Source organism: Callorhinchus milii, unplaced genomic scaffold, assembly GCF_018977255.1.
Source record: "Callorhinchus milii isolate IMCB2004 unplaced genomic scaffold, IMCB_Cmil_1.0 Scaffold3, whole genome shotgun sequence".
Lineage (NCBI taxonomy): Eukaryota > Metazoa > Chordata > Chondrichthyes > Chimaeriformes > Callorhinchidae > Callorhinchus > Callorhinchus milii.
The window spans coordinates 20,529,676-20,548,739 of NW_024704744.1; the positions used below are offsets into that span (position 1 = coordinate 20,529,676).

General features: G+C 45.2%; 1 protein-coding gene across 1 annotated transcript; it reads right to left on the reverse strand.

Annotated features, from left to right (window-relative positions):
- Positions 1–4,791: 4,791 nt before the first annotated feature.
- Positions 4,792–14,346, reverse strand: LOC103187480 (growth/differentiation factor 6-A). The gene is made up of 3 exons (XM_042333521.1): positions 14,199–14,346; positions 7,400–7,425; positions 4,792–5,673 (listed from the first exon to the last, which is right to left on the reverse strand). The coding sequence occupies exons 1-3, from the start codon at positions 14,311–14,313 to the stop codon at positions 4,792–4,794; spliced, it is 1,023 nt and encodes a 340-aa protein (XP_042189455.1). The 5' UTR covers positions 14,314–14,346.
- Positions 14,347–19,064: the final 4,718 nt, after the last annotated feature.

Below are 19,064 nucleotides of genomic sequence, written 5' to 3' on the forward strand. Positions count from 1 at the left end.
AGGCTATATGCCTGTTTTCTTTTGACCAATACAAACTGAGTGTAAAACTAGTTAGACAAAATGTTATACTATTTTCTCCCCGAAAATGTTGATGTATGTTGCCTGGAATACTTTGGACAAAACTATGTTGAAGATACTGGTTGACTTGTGCAGTAGAACTGTAATCATATTTGACTAATTATGTTTAAAGCAGAGAACACTTTAGCAAATAGTTGAGTTAAGTGGGGAAGAATGCTGTTTAGACGTAATTTGATTTCAGCCTAAACAGGCTCTGCAAAAAGGCATGAAGCCTCTTCCAATAATACAAAGCTTATTGATTCTATAGTGAATAGAATCATGATAAATGCTCATTGACTTTCCAAGAACATGATATGTTTGAACAATGTATCAGAAGCCGATTCGATAACAACTTTTAAGAGAGAAGTAGATAATTATTTGGGGAGGACACATTTGCAGTGCTAATGGGAGAAAGCAGGGGAGTGGGATTGATTTGGATAGCTCTTTTCAGAGAGCTGGCACGGACATGATGGGCCAAATGGCCTCCTTCTATGCTGTATAATTTTATGATTCTATGATTCTATGAATAAGCTTTGAGATGCTACATCAAATGAACAATGTTATATCAATGCAAGTTGTTGTTGCAAGAGAACAGACAAATCAAGGCATCTATACAAGAGAGCGAATGTGAACAGTTCATTGGGATTGTGTACTTGGAATAGCTTTGCACTTATCCAGACTCCACTATATAAAGTGAGCTCTGAATTGTATCAGAACAAGAGACCCTCCTAGCCTTGAGAGAAGCTAAAGATTGTTCTTTTGGGTCAAAACACTCCATCCCTGGTGTCGACAAAGTAACACAAATACATTCACAAACATAACGTAAAGACCAGGTAGAGTAAATTCAGCAAAGGTTCTTAATTTACTGCTGTCAGAAGCACTTAGGTCTAGCATAAGGTTTACAGTGTGTGTAATAGAACACAGATGGTGTTTCGGGATGACGAGTTGGATAAAATGCTCAGGTCAGGATATGGGCTAGTTTCATATTTGAATTCCGACTAAAGTATCAATTGTTTTGTTTGTAAATGTCCAGTTAGTGTAGAGGGGGTGGGTAATCAGAGGTAAAACCACCAATACAATTCTTACCAAGTGTTTCTGTGTAGGGTCTTAAATCCCATCTGGGATTGAAAAATAAATGTGCCAGGAAGAAACCCACAATACTTAACAAAGGATTAAAACGAACCGCAAACATAATCAGTTTTATGAGCTGAGGATCCTCAGATCACCTTTGCTGGGTTGCTGGTGGTTCCCTCGCATTCCTGGGATATGAATGTAATGCGAGTTGGTGCGATTGGTGCTAAGGGCCAGATTATATGTTTGGACTTGGTACTCACAACTCAACTGCCCGAGTCAAGGGACATTCCAAAGCCCTGGTAGACCTTATAGAGTTCCCAACAGTAAAATGTGTCTGTGGCACAGCTGGTGATATCGCCAAATAAAAACATGCATGACGAGAAAGTCACCTTGTGAGAAACCCACCTCTCATACATATCTTCCAAGTTTGATATGCACCCCAAGCTTTCAGAAACTAGGTGCCTTATCTCCTAGCTATTTGTAGTAAGCACTGCCATACACAATAAGGCGCAACCCTTCATCAGATTACATTGTTTGTGAAACGTTGGTTAGATTACAATTGCAGTACAATCTGAAAGGATTTATTTTATTCGCTCCTTGTACTCTGGTAGTCCTTGTTTCCAGGTGTGGGTTTACTGCAGTTAATGCATTGCATATTCAGTGTTTATATCCCAGTAATTTTGGATAATTATAGACAGTCAGGATGGTGGGTGACTTTGCTGCACTCAGGAAATTATAAGCAGTGGACTGGCAACTATTGGAAACAGGACTCTATAAAATATAATTCAATGAAGGTGCAGCAGCCTTTTTGCTTGTGTATTTAAGGAAGTATTTAAAATTGTGTATAGACTAAAATGCACTTATCTCATCATATGCAATATTACATCGTTTTCTAGGGTTCTTTGGTGCAATTCAACTTGTCTGATGTTGTTTTGATCACCAACCCACTCTGCAATCTATTATCTCTCATTTAGTGTCGGACATGTCAAATCACTATTCAGCAAAGGTGTTTCATATACACCTTTTTTAAAATTTATATAAAAATAATGGAGCTTTAAATAAAACGTAATTACTTATTTTACTTATTTTACCATCTGGGCATAGGTTGGCATTTTAGGCAGAGGCTCGGCGTTGCACTGAAATACACTTTAGCTCATAGTTGTTGGAAAGTCTATTCGGTCAATTAATTAGTAAGAATAGATTGCAAACCAGATCAAAACAGTGAGCCCAGATAATGTAAGTTGCAATAACTTTCCCAGCGAAATATAGAGTCCGATTTTAGTATATAAAATGGGACGTTATTAGCCCCAGACGGTGGGTTAAGACCAGGAATCTGCGATATCAATTGCAACCTCCTCTGGCTGTCAATGAGAGACAGTATCACTGAGGTAGGACAAGGGTTTCACATGCTTACAAGCGTACCTGTGAGTGTTGGTGCTCACTGGCCTGTGGCAGGAGTTCATTTATCCCCACAGATCCCTTGTGGAATATGTACTTAATTGGCATTCACTTAATCTCTGAATTGGAGGCTCACAGAAAAACTCCACTCACTTTACCCCTGAAGAGGGGAGCAAACGTGGACACTAGCAAAGAAAAACAGTCATTATTATCAGCGCCTTGGGATGTCCTCCCGACATGAAAGGCGCTTTCTAAATGCAATTTTGTTGTTGTTTTTGATTTAGAAGAGTGTAACCTAATAAGATACCGAATTTGCTGTACAATCGAGGCGTGGGCACAAAGACCTGTTGGCGCTGTGGTTATTTGCTGCTCTTCAGGTCAGTCCCTCCGGCTAAGCATTGGCCACATTAGAGGTCGCAGGTACCTCAGCTCCTAATACAGATGACAGGGGGGCGGCAGAGCTTTGGGTTCCCTGGGCTATGCTATCCCTCAGTGTGATCAGTGAGGCTGCAACTCATAACTAGCTCAGTCTAGCTCAAAGCCGCTTACAACAGAGCCAATCATAACAACCAGCTGAGAGCTTTGCTTCTTGCCAGAACAGATGTGCCAAGCAAACCCCTCATAATAAAAGCACAAGTTCTCAATTATTTTTCATCCTATTTATCACCTTGTGATTGATGGAATCGAATTCTGATTGTAAACCCATTGCTCTATCATCTCATGTAATGTGTTAGTGTACAGCCCCCAAACTGGAAATTAGGGGAAAGGAAATTATGTAATTTGGTTTAGGTACAGAAAAATCAGCCTCTTACTCTGATCGGTGCAGGTGATAGATTTATACGCAGGAAACCTAGGATTGTTGTTTCAGTCTTGTTGGTATAATGTATGGGTTTCTGTTTACTCTATTGGACTTTTACCATCTTTGAAATGCTGCGAAATTAATGATCTTTCTACCAGTGATATATAAACACTTAAAAAGATCCAATGTCACTTTCAAACGCTTTTTTTTCTGTAGTTAAGTTCGTTCCGACTAAAAATTAAACCTATATCATACAAAAAGCTGTGTAATTTTCTGTGTTTATTTTTAATTCGTGGCATTTCTTGTATTTATTGTAGCCATCGTCAATGGAGTGGCTGACCTTGAGTTTTTTTTGAAATAAGAGTGATTCGAAATGGATTGCTTTGTAGGAAAATGACCCTGTCTCCAACCTTGACAGGGACAATGTCATGTCCATTTCATAAGCTCTAGAAATAACTGAGCGACCGACGTGATCTGGAATCGTGGCGAATCCTCAGTGTGAAGTACAGTACAAGGTGAAACAAGATTTTAAAAGGGCCAGATAGCCAACTTGCCATTCTCCCTTAACCCCATCCTCGATGAAAAGCCTGAACTCTCCATCATTGCCATTGCCAGCTTCCGCACAAGCAAAACCATTCGGATTAAAAATTCAAAGAGGGATGTTTCACAGTGAAAACTCGTGCATTCATGATGAACATTTTCCCATTGCCACATCGGGGGCTCTCAACAACCCGAATTAAGCTTTAATCCACTGGGAGAAGAGGAGGGGGCAATAAAAACGTCCAGCCATTGTGTGATCCTTTGAAATGAGACAATTTTAAACGTTTGACTTGGCGGATTCGGGGTGGGATTTGGGTGAATCGGAGCAGAGAGCCAGGTTTCCCTGGGAATTACCACAGACCAAGGCATCAGCATACAGTTGAGTCATGTTTGTTAGCACATGTTAATCCTGATCAAAAGCAGACCAGCCGCTAACAGAAGGTAATTCAGCCATCAGATTGCCAATAACGACTGAATACGGGCGCAAAGTCAAGCTGATTTAAAAACATAGCACCTGGAACGAATTTTATGTTTATGTGAACTACCCAAACCTGTCACTACCCTCTCACATACGGTTCTGTCAGTTTAAGATACATCTGTAAATAGCAACTGGCAGATTGGGCTCAGTCTCAGTTCCACCTAAATTCTAATCAATTTGTGTATGTGTGTGTGTGTGTGTGGTTCATCATCCGATCCACAACATTACAAAAGTGTTGAGACTCAGTGGTTTGAGTGATTGGATTATTGGATGAAGGGCTCCCCAGCCCCACAGCATGGCCAAAGGTTAGTCTCCCGCCGGGCAACACCTCCGTGAAATGCATCCTATTGGTAAATTGGCATTTATCCACCCTCTGCAGTATTTTAGCTTCACTAGAAAAATCCGATTAGAAACCATCGGTCTCTGGACTTCAAATCGCAGGACGCTACCTGCAACCGCACGATTCCACGACCATGTCTTCATACTGCTTATACACCACGTTATTGCCGGAGTCAATGTACAAAATGCTAATGGGGCTGAGTTTGGATGGGACACAACAACTGGGAGGCGTGGACTCTGGGTCCATTGAATTCATCAACGTTTGTATGATGGCATGGTTAGTAGGCTCCAGGTGAGATCTGAGAGGGAAATCACAAATCCCTTCACAATGATAGGCCTCATAGTCTAAAGGCGCTATGATCCAGTCATCCCAGCCCAGCTCCTTGAAGTTGACATGAAGAGGTTTCCTGCTACATCTGGATTTGGATTTTTTTCCGCTCCCTCTGCCCGATCTGCTGGAAAATGCTGTTCTCCTTTTCCTGCGGCGCTTGACGTTGGCTTCCTGGTTGGCTGCTGGTGAATCCACCCCACCCAGGGATTTGATGGTATTTCTGATCTCCCGGAAGAGGTTCTCTCTTTTCTTGGTGTTACTGAAAGCCACCAGCAAGGCTTTCTCCTGAGGCTGGCGATCAGACCTGTTGAATCCCAAAAGTGTGGGATCTGCAGCCTCTTTTGAGTAATCGGAAATAATTTTCACATCTAAACACAGCAGGGTCGAGGGGACATGGCCTTGCATGAAATCCCTCACGTCAAAGACTTGCCAGTTGGAGGAATCAATGTCCAAAAGATCCACTGTCCTGGAGTCGAGCCGTTTTGGTTGGTGACTCCCCGCCTCTGGGCAGGAATAAAGCAAAATGCGATACATGTTCCCTCCCCGAGACAGCGCCGCATGCAGGTTTTCAGGGAATTTTCTGAAAATCCTCAATTCGGCTCCTACCAGCTCGTCCGTGTTTGGCAGGCTGGAAATATCAAACAGGTATCTCTGTTTCTTCTCAAAGGAGGCTCTGTCTGCAACAGAAGAGATTGCAATCAGCAGAGGTCAGATGTGAAAGCAAGAGAGGAGAGAGGTGATCGGAGGAAGGGAAAGGCTGTGGGAGAGAGAGAGAGATTTTTACACAATAAAAAGCAATAACAGGAAAATAGTAAGAAATTATGCGTGTAAATAGAAGCGAGGAATTTGAATGCAAACTGCTCTGTTGATCTCTTAAGATGCAATAATGTTATTGATGCCTTATGTGTCTATTGTTCACGAATCTGATATATAGTAAATATTGTATATCGATTTTAGTATATTATTACACTCATGTATACTGTATTCCAGGTTGGCCATTTGTGTAAAATACGCGCCAATTCCTTAATCTGAAGCAGAAAAAGATGCCTTTTGATAAATGTTGGTCGGCTTTGTAATTGTTTGGCCCATTTGAAAAGCTTCAAAGTAATTCATTATTCGTGGAAGAAAGTCAAACACACTTTACGTGTGTCACTTATATCGTACAACAAAACAATGTAAGCCTCCACTGGTACACAGCACAGGAAAAGGGGATGTGGACTGCATTTAGACAATTGATATTGAAGGAAAATAGTTTTCCAATACCCAGGAAAGCATGTTTTAAGAAAACAAATTGGGACCAGAAATGCCTAGATCGTTACATTCCATTCTCTTGAAGTGATCTCTAACAAAAAGAGTCAGAGGAACAACAACAAAAAAAACTTAACTCGTGATGTTATCAAGTCTACTTCTGGTGGGGTGTCCCTGAGATGATCATTCAGATTTAATGAAATGGCGTTAGAAACATAACTAACTTCAGAAGCTTTTCAACATACACAAAAGGACTACCCGAGCAATAGTACCAGAAGGGATTTCTTTAAGAATAATTAGTTTCATTCATTATGCGGTTATAAAGACAACTATAAAATAATAATAATAATAATCCTTGCATTTGATATAGCGCTTCTCACGTCGGGAGGACGTCCCAAAGCGCTTCACAGAACACACTGTAAAGTGAATTGACTGTATATTTGTGGGCCAAATGCAGCAGCCAATTGCGCACAGCAATGTCCCACAAACAGTCGTAGATTGAAAATGACCAATTTATTATTGTTTTTGGTTTTGGAGGGATTATTATTAGGCTCTGTGTGGAGTAAGGAAACTTGCCCAAGGTTTCGCCCTCTGCCTGGAATTGAACTCAGGTCTCTCGCTCGCAAAGCGAGTGCTCTAACCCCTGAGATCCAGGGCTCCCTATCATAACTCATTAACCCCTTTATGTGGTCGAATTTGTGACCAATAATATGAATTTGTTCACACTTTTCACAGCAATGTGTTTTCAATGCCGACACACCCGGTGCTCTGTAAAATTGCAAAATGAACGTCGAGGTTTGCAGAGCAAACATGAAAACACACGTGAGCGCAAAACACGAATGATTGCTGGAAAATCACGAGATCCCAGTGATTTAAATCTCAGGAAACCAGGGCGCTGGACTGCAACAGCAATGATAAACCAGCAGAATATTCCTGTTTATTTTGCTAACCAGTGTGCATCTGAATGAAGCGTTCAGTGGTTCTGGAAGAAGAGGTCACAGCTGAAGGGAAGGACACTGACAAAAGATAATTTCCGCCTCAACGCACAAACCAATCCCTCTGCTCACTACCCCCAACAGCCAGAAGCCCGGGCTTGACCCGCTTTTCCTCGCGTTGCTGTGATTCTGTCCTGTGCTGATAAGGGACTGAGGTTAACACGTACTTCTCGCTGCACAACAGTGGATACCGACGCGGTGGAAACTGCGTCTGCGGCCGACAACTGAGCCCTCTGAACCCCGCAGCACATCGACAGGAGCAGAGCGGTGACTCTGCTGTCGCAGGTCACGTACCCATCAGCCGGACCCCCTGTGCCCGGTTTAAACGGTGCATCGGTGAGAAGGGTCAACTCGGTTTGCGCCACTCTTTCTTATTGCGTCCGCTTTTTCTTATTCCAAGACACGGGGGCAATTCGGGTGACCTCGTGGTTCGGGAGCCACCAGATTCAACTTGGATTTGCATCCGAGGTTAAATGCTGGGATTCCTCCCTCTGAATGTCAGGCAACGAATGGCTCCACGTCGATGACCAGATAGATAACGTTGGGCATTTACTACGGGGACGCGGTTATCCCGCGTTGTATACGCAGCACTGAGTGGTTTTTGATGGTGAGCGCATTCATTGCTCGTAAATGAAGTGACGGTGAAGCTGAACCAGTGCCGAACCAGTCCGTTGCAGGTGTGTACCAACAAAAACACAGAGCAAAAGCAGGTCGCGCGTTAACCTCTTCAAAACGGCATTTCAGGGGGAAAAAAAAGCTTAATTCTGATCGTAGATAAACTGTGCAACTCTGAATAAACTCTGGGATAAACGGTGGGACACACATCTCTGGTCATCTTACTCCCACTTGTCACGGATTTCCTAAAGCTGCAGTTAAACACAGATCTTTGGGAGTAAAACATGAAGGTCCCTTCTTAAGATGGGAACCTTTACTATGACGATCTCAGGGGGTTTGATTATGATTATGCAAATACAAAAAATAAAAGGCTTTGGTTTCTTAACTGGTGCAAGAATATCACTTTGAAATCTAGTGTAGTGGGTGGTTTGCCCGATTCTGACTGGATGTCTTATATTGAATGGATATAACGTTTCGCCCACAAATATACAGTCAATTCACTTTACAGTATATTGTGTGAAGGGCTTTGAGACCTCCAGAAAACGTGAAAAGCGCTCTATCAAACGCAAGGATTATTATATTAAAACTGGGTACCAGTCTGCACTGTACTACAGCAGTTTTCTGATGGATGAATCTGGGTTTGTAGAGGAAATAGTTCAATGGGTAAAGGCTGACAATGCCAACAGAAGGTCTGCAGGTTTTTTTGGGGGCTGATCTTTAATCCCAGACAGAAGTTACCTGGTGGGAAGTGGACAGGACAAATCGACATGTCACTCACTGCATCCGTATCGGGGGAATCAAACCAAAGTTACTCCCCCGATAAAGGCAAAACACCGTACAACACACCTTGTGTTGCTGACCGGGCTCTCCTGGTCGAGTTTCGTTCGTTACCAGCTCCTGTGCTGTGAATCGAGAGGTGATTTAACGCCCTCTCACCCGTCGGTACTGGATACAGTCAGTGGTGTTCAAGATCGCACTCTCATGTACCCGACAGTTGTTGTTTTTTTTTTATCTGCTCTGATCGGGGTCTGAGCTGTCACTGTCACACCCCTCACCTCGATCGATCTCTTGCGGAAAATCGCAGCCCCTCCAAACTTTGCTTTCTGTGAATTTAAAATACCTAATGCGTTTTTTTTAAATATATATTTTTATATATATTTAATGTCGTTCGTGAGGTCAAATCGGAACCATCGCACGCCCTTAAATCGTGTGCAGGTGAGGCTGTGTCCCACACAGCCCCCAGAATATAAACCCAGACTGCAGTGGGCAACCCCACACCACCAACGTGGCTCAGACACCATGTGCAGGACATGTCAATCAATGCCCGTTGCGCACTGCGTTGAGCACCAGTCTCCCCTGAACACCCGCATCACCGTTTAGTGAGTCCCTGTTGACGTGAGCTGTGCCTTTCTTTTCACCAAACGTGATCTTATGACAGCAATGATTTTGTACTTTTCTGGCATAACATGGTGTAGCGGCCATAGGGCTGGCGATCAGCGGGTGAATGTTTTGCAATCGCGCAATGATAATCCCTCCAAAACCAAAAATAATAATAAATTGATCATTTTCAATCCACGACTGTTTGCGGGACATTGCTGTGCGCAATTGGCTGCCGCGTTCGCCCACAAATATACAGTCAATTCACTTTACAGTGTGTTCTGTGAAGCGCTTTGGGACGTCCTCCCGACGTGAAAAGCGCTATATCAAATGCAAGGATTATTATTATTATTATTTAAGAAAGAATCAGATTCTCTTTGTCCCCCAAAAAATCAGTTTCTGTGTGTACTTGTGGTACGTTTCTACCCATGTAAAGATGCCCCACGTTTGCTTCCTCTCCTAATAATGATGCTGTTGAAATAATGCCTTGTGTCTAATGGGGAACTGACAGAAATCTGAACCCCCCCACTGCCTGATAGCCTGACTGAAATGACCTCCTCCACAAGTACCTCTGGGATTTATCATCCACTAAACCTTTTCTGGAAACGTTTCAGTGATTTAGTGTACACATATAAAAATATTGTACGACACTTTAAAGAAAATCTCACATCACCACCAATTTGTTTTTTTGTATCGCATTAATCGCAACTGAAACACAAGTGTTGTCTATCCCCAATGTTGCTACGATCTCTGGTAATACCACGCAGTGACTTACAAACAGTCATGAAGGGTACGATATCACAGTATGTTTCTTTTCTGTGTGATTATTGTTACCACTTCATACGTGTATTACACCCCATATTCGCGAATGGAGTATCAAAATAACACTACATGGATTCGTTTTAAATTATATTTGCAAAACCGCTAAGGTGGGCGATGCTAAAAATACGACGCTCAACTGGGCGGGAATGAACTGTAAAATTGCAATGCAAGTGCCTAACTGTAATTTGTTGTAGTTGTGTGGCATCTGAGTTCAGTGCACCAGACAGACCGACTATCTATCTACCTTCTTGGTACATTCAGGGCAAACACAAGCGTCAGCAAATGCCAAGGAATGGGAAGAATAAAGGACTTTGTGGAACAGAGTTCCTCGTTTTTTGAGCAATCTGAGCCCTGTGTGTTAAAACGTACAATTATAATCAAATGTCAGCAGCTGAGACGGAATCAGATACAAACAGGTGATATCTTCACACATTCAAATGTAAAGCTGACAGAATCCGCGACCTCGATTTATTGCTGTGCATATGCAAATACAGAAGAGAGAGAGAGGGAGAGCCGTGTCCACCCGCTTTCACAAACCTCACATACTCCAAAAGTGTGCAACGGGCCACAACATAACGGACTGTGTGACAGGGACTCCCGACTCCTGTTCGCACTGCGTCCGATGCCAAAACTCCGCGGTGCTCTCAACAACACAACTGAACCCTCTGAACAAGTTATACACGGGTTTGAAATTGCTCCTGGGGGTTCGGTGTTTGATTGGGTTTGATTTCTGCCCCCCCCTCCCCCCCCCCCCCCCCCCCCCCCCCCCCCCCGCCAGCGGTTTATGTTTAGGGACTCGATTCGTTTTAACGTGCGTTTGATGCGCATTGCGATGCCCGGTTGAACCTGGTCTCGGGAGCATAACGTGGGTGAACAGAGCTTCCCAACACGATGTGCACATTAACAGCCGGTGCAGAACTTCCCGTCTGAACAGCGAAACCCCCGTGCACTTTTACAGTTGATTTACAGGGCTGTGAATGTTATTACTTGAAGCAATTAAGGGTTCAAATCCACCCCAGCGGCTGTTTGGACAACAGTCTCGCTGTTTAGGGTCCAGGAGAAATCCCAGGGTTAGGATCCATGCAGAGGGCAGCCCTGCACTGAGAACATCTTACTCGCCACCATCCACCCACTGAGCCCACTCCAGGGATATTCAGTTACTACACCCCACCCCCCCCCACCCCCGCGATTTACCAGAATAGGGCGATTTGAAGGAAAGTTAAAGTCAAATGAGTGTGAGGTACCGCATGCAATAAAACAATTTAGCACGTTGTCTGCTCGTGGTTCACTGTGTGTGCAGATGTTATAACCCCTGTCACTGGCAACCCTCCCGCAGAAAGCATCCGTCTCCCAGCTCCTGGGTATCACAACTTCAGTGCACATTTTTTTTGTTAAAACAAGCACGACTTTGCAAATGCTCTTCTAAAATGACATCCAAAAGTCGTCCCCCCCCCCCCCCCCCCCCACCCCACGATCACACTCCTTCTAAAGACAGATCCTATTTAAGCATCACTCCGTTTGCTCTTCCCAGAGAGTTTGGAAAACCTGCAGAATTGTGGCATAAAACTATTCCCGTTGCAGCAGCGAAGACAAACTGAGATAACGCAGTTTTGAGGGATTTATGTTTTGTTTCGCGTTTTCGTCTTCCTTGAAGCGCATTTTCTGCCGAATGGCGCAATAAAACGGTGTTTCCGTCTGAAATTAGTCAATTTCATTGCCGCATTGGTAGTATTGGCGCCCCAGCACAGATTAATACAACCCAGATGGCAATCCCACTTTAACTTCATTTAAATCGCCTGCACAGCTGCCACATTTCTGGCAACATCTAACCAACCAGGCAGCAAAGACATGGAAAGTAGTCAACGAGTGACGTGATCTACAGTGAGACCCTTTTAACATAATCTTGACAAGATGACATGCTTCTGATCTCCACGTTATCGAGCACTCCCCCCCCCCACACCCCCTCCCCTCACACACACACACACACACCACTCAATTGTTTTATTAGCAATTATCGCTGCTGATAAGATCACTTTTCTCTCCTCAAAGTGAATGGCTTTGTTTTATTTCCTTTCCAAAATATGGGGGAGGGGGGAGGAGGGAGGGGGGTGAAACCTTTAACTGTATAGTTGGAAGACTGTGCGGGAGGGAGTGTGTATGGGTGTGTGTGTATGGGGGGGGGGGAGTTAGATTTGAGGATCTGAAATATTAAACAGGGGAAATATGACACGTGTCCTTATTAATACAGTGAATGTTGAATGGGGGGGGGGGGGGGGCATTACGATCTTTATCTGTTGCTGTCAATTTATTTTAAAGCCCCCCCCCCACTCCGATTTGATAAGATCTGTGACAATTAGAAACGAATCTGGTTGTTTTATGGGGTGGGGGGGGATTGACCCCATTGTGCAAAGCCACACAGCAACACAAACCCATCACATCACGGTGAGAACATAACTCACACAGCTTTGTGTCACAGAAACTGATCTTCTCGACCAGGATTGCCTTTCGCTCTGTGTCTGAGGGGTTGTCCTACTCTGGTTGGACTGGACTGGACTGGACTGAAAACCAGCCTGTGTGTGTGTGAGTGTGTGGGGGTGTGTGTGAGTGTGTGGGGGTGTGTGTGTGTGTGAGAGTGTGTGTGTGTGTGAGTGTGTGGGTGTGTGTGTGTGAGAGAGAGTGTGTGTGTGTGTGTGTGGGGGTGTGTGTGAGAGAGCGTGTGTGTGTGTGTGTGTGTGGGGGTGTATGTGTGTGAGAGAGTGTGTGTGTGTGTGTGAGTGTGTGTGTGTGAGAGAGAGTGTGTGTGTGTGTGAGTGTGTGTGTGAGAGTGTGTGTGTGTGTGAGTGTGTGGGGGTGTGTGGGGGTGTGTGTGAGTGAGAGAGTGTGTGTGTGTGTGTGTGAGTGTGAGTGAGAGAGAGAGAGAGAGAGTGTGTATGTGAGCATTGCTATATACAGTACAGTATAAAACTAATCCTGTTAGAGCGACCCTCTGTGAATCCCCAGCACATTCCGGGCAAATATTAAACACTAAAACATGCAACGGCGAGAAATACTATTTCTTAAGATGAAAACGTTCATTGAGAAATTAGTTTGTCCCACCAGATCACACACCCCTCTCCCAACGCCCCCCTCCCCCCCGCCCTCCACCGACCCCGCAAAAGTGTTTCTGCAAACGACATTATTTAAAAAAAACACCTCAATAATTTGGGAATAATTAATTTGTCCCAGAATTGTACCAACTCCGGATTAAGCTGAATTGTCGGGTTTTAATAAACTGCAAAGCAGCCCCGGAGCACACACACCAACTCACTCACTCACTCACTCACTCACTCACACACACTCACACACACACACACACAGACATGTGGAGGTAGTGCTGCTGCTGTTGGATCGCCCCCTTCGCCCCCACCTGCCTCTCCCTCGGCTTAAAAAACCTCGTGGAACTAAAAAAAAGAAGAAGTTACGCGAAAGGACTAAAGGACAACGTAAACTCGTGCCTTTTGACACAGCGAAGACCCCGATGCGGGTGAAGTTGTGTGTGTGTGTGTGGGTGTGTGTGTGGGGGGGAGAGCGCAGTCCCGGACAGAGCTGCTTCCCTTTCTGTTATAAAAGCGCAGACCTTTACGGTTCAAAGGAGAGGGACCAGAGGGGGTGTGGGGGAGAGGGTGTAGGGAGGGGGTGTGTGGGGAGGGGGTGTGTGGGGAGGGGGTGTGGGGAGGGGGTGTGGGGAGGGGGTGTGGGGAGGGGGTGTAGGGGAGGGGTGTGTGGGGAGGGGGTGTGGGGAGGGGGTGTGGGGGAGGGGTGTGTGGGGAGGGGGTGTAGGGGGAGGGGGTGTGTGGGGAGAGGGTGTAGGGGAGGGGTGTGTGGGGAGGGGGTGTAGGGGAGGGGGTGTGTGGGGAGGGGGTGTGTGGGGAGGGGTGTAGGGGAGGGGGTGTAGGGGGAGGGGGTGTGTGGGGAGGGGGTGTGGGGGAGAGGGTGTGTGGGGGAGGGGGTGTGTGGGGGAGGGGGTGTGTGGGGAGGGGGTGTGTGGGGAGGGGGTGTAGGGGAGGGGGTGTGTGGGGAGGGGGTGTAGGGGAGGGGGACAAGTGGCACTTAATCGCTTATTGAACGGAATCCCGTTTTACCCACCGTTTCCCTGGTCCACGAAGCTGGAGACCGTGTTGGCTCGGGTTGGAGCTGGGATGAGGCTGCGGTTGAGCCCGAGCCTCTCGCTGACAGCCAGAGTCCTGTACAGGGACACCATGTACTCGTGTGGCACCGCCGCGCCCTCGCCGATGGCGCGGCTCCGGGAGGCGCCGCCGTGCGCTCCCGCCAGAGCCGCCGCTGGGGCGCCGGGAGCGGCCCGAGCAGAGGGGTCCCGCGGGGGTCCCAGCGTAGCGGCTTCCAGAAGGCAAAGCAAATCCCACCAACAGCAAAGGCAGCACCAGGCGACCAGGGCGGCAGCCCTGTGAGCATCCATTCCGCCAGAGAGAGATGGCCAAAGGGGTGGGTGGTGGTGGTGGTGGGGGGGGGGGGGGGATTGGGGGGTCGCCGGGGGGAGGGGGGTGGTGAGGGGAGGGGGGGGGGATCGGAGGAGTCCGCTGGAGGCTGAGCCTCGGTGATCCGGTGGCTTCGGATTGAGTTTTGCACACTCGCCTTGCAACCCCCCCCCTCCCCCCTCCCCCGGATGGCTGGCCTGGTTACATTAGAGAGAGAGAGGGAGAGAGAGAGAGAGAGAGAGAGGGAGAGAGAGAGATAGATAGGAGAGAGAGAGGGTGTAGAGTAGAGTAGAGAGAGAGAGAGAGAGCGCCACTCACAACCAGAGCAAACCACAAGCGTCCGCAGAGCAGCGCCTCTGATTGGCTCAAAGTCGATCCCAGTTAAAAAAAAAACTTTTTTTTTCAAAAAAAATAACTTTTTTTTCACAACATGGAACCAGAAAACTCCAGGTCCGTCATCCCCGACACACACCAAACCCGCGGGTGGAGTCAGATGAACGGTGCCGTTTGGATCCGGGAGATTGCAATATATTCTGCGACAACGGCGACAGCACCGCTTTGTGATTCATCGCTGTAACTCGTAGATGACGATGGTCTTTACTCACCTTATATACCTCAGCCCTTTATTCGGGGATTTTTTTTTCCCAGTTCTGTCTTTCAATATCAAATCACACACTTATCAACAACGTGTACCGCTTCTATCAGTGGCATTGCAAGTACAAGTCAAAGCCCTCTGATCCCCGAGAAGTGTGTGATATTAATATGGTGTTGTAAGGTGCAAATTTTAATACGGTCAATGAGCCACTGTGAAGGTCAATATATTGTTCACTGTTTGTGCAATGGTCGTATGCAGCTCGAATTCGCTCCCTGTCGGGCTATTGCGAGGGGAGGGAGTTATTCGGCCCTTTATGGATGTTTTCCACATTGACACTTCACACTTCCAATAATAATTTGGCAAATTGAAGGTTAGGCAAAAGTCACTCTGGTGCAGCGCAGACTTGAAGTCATACGCTGTCCCTTCTGCGAAATCGAATGGATGCGCTTATTTCGCGTGTACCTGTCACCATTCGCAGCAGCAGAGCGCACACACGAAGTACATGGTGTCGCCCCTTTTCTCTGCAAAGTGCAATCCACCCCCAGGGCTCCGCCGCTGCACTCAAATGTCTATAATTATATGCCTCGGAAGATTTCATCCGAACGGCATCGTCGCCCTGGAGGGAAACGGGCTCCAAATATCACATGTGGGCTATTCCACGTTTGCGAGAAACAGAAAAAAGAAAGACCAGCAAATGATAGCTTACACTGAACACCCCGCCCGCCCGCTCCCCCAGATATATGGGATTTGCAAAAGCTATTTGATGACTTTCAAAATGACATCCCAACGTCTGAAATGTGGGAGTCGTTGTGGATACACACAGCACTGGAAACTGCATGTTCAGGTGTAACTGAGGTTCTTCAGGAAAAAAAATCTATGAGGTTACGTTATTTGGGCTTTAAGCTCTATGCTTCTCAGCTGCATATACATGTATTCAACATTTGCCTCATGGGCTGGTGGGTTTTGTACTTTCGGTTGAGGGTAAGGTGAATGGAAACATTTGAATGCAGAAACACTGCTTTTAAATGATAGTTGTAAAAAATACGGTCAACGTTTGAATAAATCAAAACAAGATAAAATCGTGGTACCCGTACAGAATGCAACCAATGCATATTTTTATCTGGATTAAATATTGAAAACATTCCCATTATATTTAGACAAGAACTCCTCCGCCACATCGATTGGCTGTGGACAATTACAGAAGTTGAGTCCAGGCACAAATGATTTTTTTTTAAAATCCAGAATTGTAAGTGAAGAATAGGGATTTGTTTTTTGAAATGGAGGTTCGTGCACTTCAAGGAAAAATGATTTATTAAAATCAAGACAGACTGGGTTTATTGCAGGTTCGTTCACCATAATTTGGGGGGGGGGGGGGGTTCAACGCCGAGCTCCTGTTAAAAAAAAAGAAACTGTTGTAAATCGTTTGAACACGGATACTGCTTCCATCCAAACGCATTGAACCAGAAACGATTTCACCTGAAAGGTCGACAGCAGCAATTCTGAGAAGAGATATAATATATACACACACACAAGGCGCTTCGGCTGGGAGTACTTTTAAAGGAGATGTATTCAACTGAAGATCAGTGGACTTTTAAGCATATCATATACAAGTACAGTATGTGGACTGTTCAACACTGTTCAAATTATTGAATCGAAATCCCCCCCCACCCACCCACCCACACACCCACAGACCCACACACACCCACACACACACACACACCCACACACACCCACACACACACCCACCCACACACACCCACACACCACACACACACCCACACACCCACACACACACACACACACCCCCACACACCCACCCACACACACACACACATTTATTACTTCTTCTTGTCGTTCGTGTTTTGCTGATTCCTGCTGCTGGAAACATGCATCGAGTGACTGGAAACCAATCTCTGTTTAACTGGCAAAGGCACACATGGATATTACAGTAATGTATTGGGTCATAATACTGTCAACGAGCCGCGCGTTCAACAAATTTACAGCTTTGCCCCTGTGATGCCTTCGGCAGCGCACGATCCCAGGCAAAGTGCTGCACGGAATCGGTGCAGAGGGCACGCGTTCGGTGGGTGGGTCTGTGGGGGGTTAAAGGTGTGGTAAAAGGAGAGTGAAGTGTTAATATGAATGCAAGCTGCAACCTCTAGGATCACTGTGCAACTTAAACTTAACCCCCCCACACACACACACTAACCTGGATACGATCAGGTGCATTAAAATAATACAATTCCACTCTGGACCAATGCCTCACTTTATTGACTCATTACTGAAATCAAACATTTTTTGGCGAATAAGAAAACGGTGAAAAAACGACTTGATAAAATCGTTCTTAATCGCGTTGATCGTTTTGTGCAACGACAAATGCCTGAACTGCTGAGCATTTCTTTTCAGTCCATTCGGATATTCTGTAATACGGATTCCTTCGTTTTGCTGTTTATAGTAACAACTGGATTTAGGATGAGGCGTAAACGAAACGATCCCTTACGATGCTATATAATAAAGAACATTTGAATGTGTAAATGACAATACGCTGGTATTACAGTGATTTATTCACAAGATCACCAGAAAGATGCAGATGGAGAAGGCCTGTTTGGGTCTCATTCTTCCAAGACAACATCCATTTAGTTAAAACGACACATTTCCAGCCGTAGGTGTGACATATTCTGTCCCTTTTAGTCACCGAAATATAGCCATAGCAATCACATAACTTTTGATTTCATTGCCCCCAGAGGAGATCTGCTTCTCTGGCCATTCATTCATTCATTTCATTCGGTTCGTTTCGACTCAGTGTTGTTCAACTACATGTGAAGAGCGGCATCTTCTGTCCCATTGCAGTACTGCAGCGTATTACTACCAAGTTGCAGGTGCACAATGAAATGGTACCTTTTAATACTGTACAGGTATTCATTTATTTTAATCTCGGTTTATTGCTAACGTATTTTTTTGCTGACGTTTGCTTCTCTCGTCGTTGTGTAATGTGATGCTGTTCGGTTATACTAAGTGGGAACATCTTTTCACTGGATTGGCAGGTGAACAAAAGCACGATAGAAAATATTACTAATGCGGTGAACACAAGCATGACTGCCTACCACCAAATGAGTGGTTGAGGTCAGGGCACTATACTATTTAAGACACAGCTTGATGCTGCAATGGGATGATTTCAGCGCCTTGGGACGTCCTCCCGACGTGAAAGGCGCTATACAAATGTAATCTTGTTGTTGTTGTTGTTAATAGTAGGATAGGATGTTGGAAGGATGAGAACAAATCTGCTTCTTCACCTGCATTTCTTGTGATTTCCAGCATGTTTCATATCCAATGACATTTGAAAGATTGTGGTTAGAAGATCTGCTATTACCTCCTTGAGATCACTCGGCATTCTTAGCTACATAACATCAGGACCTGGTGACTTTCCCACTTGGAGTTTCCGAAATTCTTTGAATTTCAAAAATGTTTTACTTTTATTACATCTTTAATTTTTTCTCTCGCTTTTTATATATTCGTAAAATCCTTTACTATTTCCCTTCATGTTACAAACCAGTCTTTCTTCATACCCATTCTTAGTCTTTCTAACTTTTTTTTTGTGGAACAGAAATAACAAAGGCTTTGCCTTGCCTATCCTCAAGAGAGGGGAACAGAAGAAACTGATAGTTTTGTAAGGACAACGTCAACTGCTGCTTTGAAATCTCTAACCTTGAAGAACACAAGGATTTTGCATCATAGAATTATACAGCACAGAAAGAGGTCATTCAGCCCATCGTGTCTATGCCGGGACAGACATGAATGGGACCTTTTTTTTTAGAAACTCATGCTCTCTGCTATCTTTATCGTGGACATTCTGCTTTCAGATAGATTGAATAAAATACCTTGAGAAAATATCTCTCTGTACTATGCAGTTAATATGCCTAC

Bases quoted from the DNA above. Each gene is read 5' to 3' on its own strand.
- LOC103187480 (XM_042333521.1), bottom strand. From the start codon at position 14,313: ATGGTGTCCCTGTACAGGACTCTGGCTGTCAGCGAGAGGCTCGGGCTC. The intron at 7,426-14,198 runs GTGGGTAAAACG...TGCAGCGAGAAG, and splicing joins CTTCGTGGACCAGGGAAACG to TACGTGTTAACCTCAGTCCC. The intron at 5,674-7,399 runs GCACAGGACAGA...TCCTTTGAGAAG, and splicing joins TTAACCTCAGTCCCTTATCA to AAACAGAGATACCTGTTTGA.